General features: G+C 49.4%; 1 protein-coding gene across 1 annotated transcript in view; it reads left to right on the top strand.

Annotated features, from left to right (window-relative positions):
- Nucleotides 1-1622: 1622 nt before the first annotated feature.
- Nucleotides 1623-7090, top strand: part of DEGS1 (delta 4-desaturase, sphingolipid 1) — a 37685-nt gene continuing 32217 nt past the window's right edge. The window contains 1 exon segment of the mRNA XM_063919008.1: nt 1623-1936. Within this exon segment, the coding sequence (XP_063775078.1) occupies nt 1855-1936 (82 nt within the window). The 5' untranslated portion in view covers nt 1623-1854.

The raw sequence follows: 7090 nt of genomic DNA, 5'->3' as shown, positions 1-7090 counted from the left end.
CGATGCGATGAAAAATACCGACCGATCAACTCGGAATGAGGGCCAATATTTACATGCTACTGTGGAGCTATGGTTTACTGCCATTTTGACTGTTTGACTCATTGGACAAAATAGTAGTGTGGACTACAAACACAAGCAGTACCACAAAGATTTAAATCTCTACAGTGACAATACCAGCTCGAGATTAGCATGCATTCTTGTCCCATGTACTGTGCATATCTCTCCGCCGCAACTGTATAGCATTTGTACATTGTATATTTTCAATGCTCTCTCATCCACTAATCTGGACAGCAGAAGCATCTTGGTAGTCATACTCTCTCATTCAGCAGATTACGGCCATACTCCACAGGATACGCCTGATCTCGTTCGATCTTGGAAGCAAATCTGTGGCAGGCCTGGTCAGTAACTGTGTGGGGGACCAGCAGTGAACACCAGGTGCAGTAAACAACCCAGCTGAACAGCAGAAGTAAGACACCCTTCTTCTTATTCTACCTTTTCTCTTTTTTCTACAGTCAATTTTACAAGAAGTGACTGCCTAATAGACTACATTCTCTCTTCCTAAACACATACCCATACTTTACAGCAATATTTGCACTTTCAGTCCTTCTTTGCCTGTTGCAAAAAAGGTCAATGATATAATAACTATCGCAACAAAAGCCTTTTGGTGAACATCACTGCCTCAATCTAGAGCAGTAGGTGTTTAAGGACCCATATAGGCAACAATTTATTGTACTATACTACATCTCTTTTTCCTTATGAAGCATTAACAATACTGAGAGATCCAACCGAGATATAATCCCTCTGGGATTTAAATATAACCTGTCTTATATTATAGACAGGATTCCCAGTTTATTTATTTATTTATTTATCTATTTATCTACAAAATACAAGTAATTTTCACCAAGGCGTTCTTTTACTAGATCATTTTATTTCTGAGTCACTATATTTTAGCATGCCTATTAAAAGTTAAGTTTTAGTGTCTAAATTTCAGATAAGAGTGCCCCAACATAGAGTCTTTCTCCTCTTTCGTTTTGTTGTCAAAATTTACTGACTCTGGGAGCACCACCGACGTGGAATTGGTCCAGTACATTCTATGTACATTATTAGTTTAAAGTCGGTCACAGACTTAGATCTAATCTTGGTCATATGTCTGTTAGAAGAAACCTGCTGCGGAACTATCCCCTCTAGTTACTGCACTACTGGGGGCATATGTGTTTCTGGCCCCCCATATGTGTATCACGTCCCCATTTTCATTGGCCACGTACCGTGTGGCATGTGGCCAAAACCATTTTTTGCCCACTAAGAGATTTTTTCTACTTGCATCACTGACTGGGGCATTATATGTATATGGCACTGTAGTGTGTAGATTTTTTCTACTGGGGGGGGGGGGGGGGGGGGGGGGTGTGTGTGTGTGTGTGTGATTATAACCACACACATACTATCCCGCGCGCGTACCCCCTGCCCTGCACCGCCCGCATCCATCCCGGAACGCAAGTCCCCGCCCCCTGTCCCGCCCACCTCCCCACCCTATTTACATAGTGGGCGCGCCCACGTCGAACCTTCACTTTTACGCTCTCTAAACTGCGTCGACTCGTCACCGGCTCTCGTGCCCCTGCGGGAGGGGGCGTGTCGCGCCACACCTTGCGCGTAACCGCGGGCCCCTCCCCCTGTCTGGGTCGTGGGCGTGTCCGCTGGTGTCTCGCTCGACGGTTTCCGGCCCGGCCGGCTGTGCAGCGGGAGCGCGCCTCATTCTGGGCCCCTCAGTCAGTCAGTCACAGTCAGGCGCACGGTCACAGGCAGTGTGCGCGCCGCGCTGCCCCGCTCTCCCCTCACTGACTCACACCCGCAGCAGCCATGGGGAACAGAGTGGCCCGGGAGGACTTCGACTGGGTGTACACCGACCAGCCGCACGCAGACCGCAGGAAGGAGATCCTGGGTGAGTGAGAGCGGGAGGAGGCGGCCCCGGCCTGGGGGTCACAGCTACTGTCCTGGGGCTCCGGGCTGGCGACCGTTATGTGGTTCCTCCCCCTGATGATGTATCATGTGCGTGTATACATGTGTTTGTGTGTGTGTGTATATATATATATGTATGTATGTATGTATGTATGTATGTGTGTATATATATATATATATATATATATACATATACACACACACACACACACACACACACATCTATCACATATTTATTTATTACTAGTTATTGTTACAGCGCACATATGCAGAAGTACTGAGAGGCAGTAATGCTAACCACTACCCGTCTGTGCTGCCCTGGGTGTGTATATGTGTGTATATGTGTGTGTGTGTGTGTGTGTGTGTGTGTGTGTGTGTATATATATATATATATATATATATATATATATATATATATATATATATATATATATATATATATATTTATTTATTTTTTCTCCCTGGACTTGGCCTGGGTGGGTGACCCTCCTGGGCATGGCACGGTTGTTGTGGGTGACCCTCCTGGGCATGGCACGGTTGTTGTGGGTGACCCTCCTGGACATGGCACGGTTGTTGTGGGTGGGTGGTCCCTCCTGGACATGGCACGGTTGGCCTGGGTGGGTGTCCCTCCTGCACATGGCACGGTTGGCCTGGGTGGGTGTCCCTCCTGCACATGGCACGGTTGGCCTGGGTGGGTGTCCCTCCTGGACATGGCACGGTTGGCCTGTGTGGGTGTCCCTCCTGGACATGGCACGGTTGGCCTGGGTGCACGGTTGGCCTGGGTGGGTGACCCTCCTGGACATGGCACGGTTGTCCTGGGTGCACTGTTGGCCTGGGTGGGTGTCCCTCCTGGACATGGCACGGTTGTCCTGGGTGGGTGACCCTCCTGGACATGGCACGGTTGTCCTGGGTGGGTGTCCCTCCTGGACATGGCACGGTTGTCCTGGGTGGGTGTCCCTCCTGGACATGGCACGGTTGTCCTGGGTGGGTGTCCCTCCTGGACATGGCACGGTTGTCCTGGGTGGGTGACCCTCCTGGACATGGCACGGTTGTCCTGGGTGGGTGACCCTCCTGGACATGGCACGGTTGTCCTGGGTGGGTGACCCTCCTGGACATGGCACGGTTGTCCTGGGTGGGTGACCCTCCTGGACATGGCACGGTTGTCCTGGGTGGGTGACCCTCCTGGACATGGCACGGTTGTCCTGGGTGGGTGACCCTCATGGACATGGCACGGTTGTCCTGGGTGCACTGTTGGCCTGGGTGGGTGTCCCTCCTGGACATGGCACGGTTGTCCTGGGTGGGTGACCCTCCTGGACATGGCACGGTTGTCCTGGGTGGGTGACCCTCCTGGACATGGCACGGTTGTCCTGGGTGGGTGACCCTCCTGGACATGGCACGGTAGGTTGCCTGCCCCACTTGTGGCTTATGGCAGCTGCTTTACTTGTTGCAGCATCTCCTCTCTTGTAGCAGCAGAGCATGCTGGGATATGTAGTACCACAGCAGCTGGAGGGCCACAGGTTGCCTTCCCCAATTGTAGCATATGGCAGCTGCTCTCCTTGTTGCAGCATCTCCTCTCTCATAGCAGCAGAGCATGCTGGGATGAGTAGTACCACAGCAGCTGGAGGGCCACAGGTTGCCTTCCCCAGTTGTAGCATATGGCGGCTGCTTTCTTTGTTGCAGCATCTCCTCTCTGGTTAGACCGTGTCTGGCTGTGTACACTGGGAGCGGGATAATTAGCCTAGAACATATTGCCCCAGGCACAGTATTTACAGCACGGAGAGAAAACCCTGTACAGTCTGTAACATGTGACTATCAGCGCGTCCTCTCCGGTGTGTGTGCACCCTGGCTGTGCCCTGACTTGCTGGAAGGTGTCTTAATGAACCCTAAGGAGCTGCGGGCACGGTGCCAATACGCTCAGTTTATGTTCCTCGCATAATTATCTACAATTACCTGTGCCAGCTGTACCCGCTCCCCGTGCGTCTGTCAGACCATCATCCCCTCTGGTTTCCTGTCCAGCTTATAAAACAACCTTTTCTGTTCCTCCCAGGTGATGGAGCATTTACTATTCTTGCAGTATAGAGTCTCATTGAACATTAAGGCGTTTAATGCGCACTATTTAATGTGCTTTGGCACTGACCGTCCTGTGTGACTTATTGCTGTGTAAAGTACAGTGGAGTTCTATGGTAACGCTCATTAATTACATGTTATACGGAGTTGCAGAGAAGCTTTGAGACTCTTTAGTCATTGCTGGTATAAAGCGAGGGTGACGTGTGCATTTTACCCTGTGCTTTGTAAATGCAGACGTGTGTGTACAGTCGCTCGGTGTATAATTTACTGTCCTATCCCTGTGTACAGACAGGATTCTGGCCCCTTCCTTCCAATGTAATTAATCGCCCCTAAATTGCGCTTTTTAGCTTGCGGCCCCATCGAGGTGCATACTAAAATGCGCTGATTAGTGGTACCCTATTTGCGCACCCCTACACTGTGAGTGAGCGATGCGATTTTTGTATTGGCGCTATTGGGAGCGGGGAAGAAGTCCTAATGCATTGCAGCTTTCAGAAGTGACCGTGACAGCGTAGTATAGGACGTCTCCTGAGGTCCTCTACTGCGAGGTGGGCAGAGTGACCGCTATGTGAGTGTGAGTCCAGCCCCCCCTGACAGTCTGTAACGTTGCTGCGGCTGCCTGTTATCTCGGCACTGTGCGTTACCGGGAAGTACCAAATATTAAGTGTAAACAAGGAAAAGCAATTGGATAATGCTGAATCATTAAAGTGATTGCTCTGCTGAACATTTATTATCTGTCTATAGTTTCTGCTACTCATGTAATAGATAAACCGCTCAGGGAGGGCAGATATTTGGCAGCAGATGCAAATGGCAACAGTTACTTTCTAGTTATAAAGATACACGGCTGCAGTACTTGGGATAGAGCGTATAAATCATCTTAAATAGTAATGATCACAATTGTGCCTTTTTTTTATTTTTTATTACCAGCTATTTATATAGCGCACACATATTCCGCAGCGCTTTACAGAGAATTGGCCATTCACATCAGTCCCTGCCCCAGTGGAGCTTACAATCATCTATATTCCCTATCACATGTACACACAGACACATTCATGCTAGGGTTAATTTTTGTTGGGAGCCAATTAACCTACCAGTATATTTTTGGATTGTGGGAGGAAACCCACGCAAGTACGGGGAGAATATACAAACTCCACACAGTTAGGGCCATGGTGGGAATGGAACCCATGACCTCAGTGCTGTGAGGCGGTAATGCTAACCATTACACCATCTGTACTGCCCATGATGCGTGGCTTTATACGTGGCTGATGTGTATAGATTGGGTGCAGCACAAAGTGTTGGCGTTTCCTGTGCAATTGCTACTGCTGCATTTATTTTACAGCTGCAATATTCGTCTGTGGCCCCTAGAATTACCTCTGAGCAGGTTATCTGGCGTGTCGGATATTGTCGCTTGAAGGTGGCTGTCTGCCCGTGCATGCTTCCTCCTCACACCCCAAACTCTTTATGTGGATAAATTGGGCAGAGATCCTGTCTATTTATATGGCGCCACAAGGGATCGGCAGCGCCCATTACACACTGTATAATAAAATGAGCAAACAAGAAAACCGCACTTACAGTACAGGACAAAATAGGACAGGTATTGAAAAGCCGGGGTTAGGTGCCATCAGAGGGAGTATGGAGTACAAGACAGTGTAAGTAAGAAAAGGAAAGGCACATGAGGAAAGAAGTCCCTGCTCTTGCGAGCTTCCAATCTAAAAGGTGAAGGGCTAACGGACCAGAGTGACACAGACAGTGAGCATAGGCAAGAGGCTTAGGATGAGACTTGGCTGGGTTTGGTGAAGAAGTGGGTGTTGAGAGCCCGTTTGAAGTTTTGTAGAGAGGTGGAGAGTCGGATGGGGAGAGTTAGAGAATTCCAGAGAGAGGGAGCAGCACCTGCAAAATCTTGTAGGTAGGAGTGAAGGGAGGTAATTAGTTGGCAGGGGAGACAGCCTGCATTAGCATGTAAAGAGAGAGAAGGTCAGAAATGTAAGAGGGAGAAGAGTGGGTGAGGGCTTTGAGTGTGTGATAAGCTTGAATTGGATTCTGAATGGGAAGGAGAGCCAGTGAAGGTCCTGCAAGAGAGGGGATGTGGATGTAGTGCGTTTGGTGAGGAAGATGAGACTTATTATGCTGCAAACAGGTAGTGGCAGCACCTCCAGTAAGGGATCTATAATAAGGAGTAGCCTGAGGCCAAATACACGAGTGAATGTATGATCATTTTACAGTATATACGGTGCCACTGTATCCACAGCGCTGTACAATAGATCTTGTATGTACACACAGATAAACACAGAGTATAACGGATTCTTATCAGGTGTAGTTTACACTGTGGTTGGAAGGTGACCGTTGTGTGCTGTGTGCGCAGAAGTTGTCTGACAAGATTAAAGAATTATTCTTCGTTCTGAGTGGCGATGTCTGTGTGTGAACTCCCATATGATCCATCTTCTAAAAGTAGATTTCTCTATCGTCCTAGTGGATGCTGGGGTTCCTGAAAGGACCATGGGGAATAGCGGCTCCGCAGGAGACAGGGCACAAAAAGTAAAGCTTTACGATCAGGTGGTGTGTACTGGCTCCTCCCCCTATGACCCTCCTCCAAGCCTCAGTTAGATTTTTGTGCCCGGCCGAGAAGGGTGCAATCTAGGTGGCTCTCCTAAAGAGCTGCTTAGAAAAGTTTAGCTTAGGTTTTTTATTTTACAGTGAGTCCTGCTGGCAACAGGATCACTGCAACGAGGGACTTAGGGGAGAAGAAGTGAACTCACCTGCGTGCAGGATGGATTGGCTTCTTTGGCTACTGGACATTAGCTCCAGAGGGACGATCACAGGTACAGCCTGGATGGTCACCGGAGCCTCGCCGCCGGCCCCCTTGCAGATGCTGAAACGAGAAGAAGGTCCAGAATCGGCGGCAGAAGACTCCTCAGTCTTCTTAAGGTAGCGCACAGCACTGCAGCTGTGCGCCATTTCCTCTCAGCACACTTCACACGGCAGTCACTGAGGGTGCAGGGCGCTGGGAGGGGGGCGCCCTGGGAGGCAATGTAAACATATTTTTTGGCAAAAAAAATACCTCACATATAGCCTC

This window comes from Pseudophryne corroboree, chromosome 4 (genome assembly GCF_028390025.1).
Source record: "Pseudophryne corroboree isolate aPseCor3 chromosome 4, aPseCor3.hap2, whole genome shotgun sequence".
Taxonomy (NCBI): Eukaryota; Metazoa; Chordata; class Amphibia; order Anura; family Myobatrachidae; genus Pseudophryne; species Pseudophryne corroboree.
This window is presented reverse-complemented; position numbering and strand designations above follow the sequence as displayed.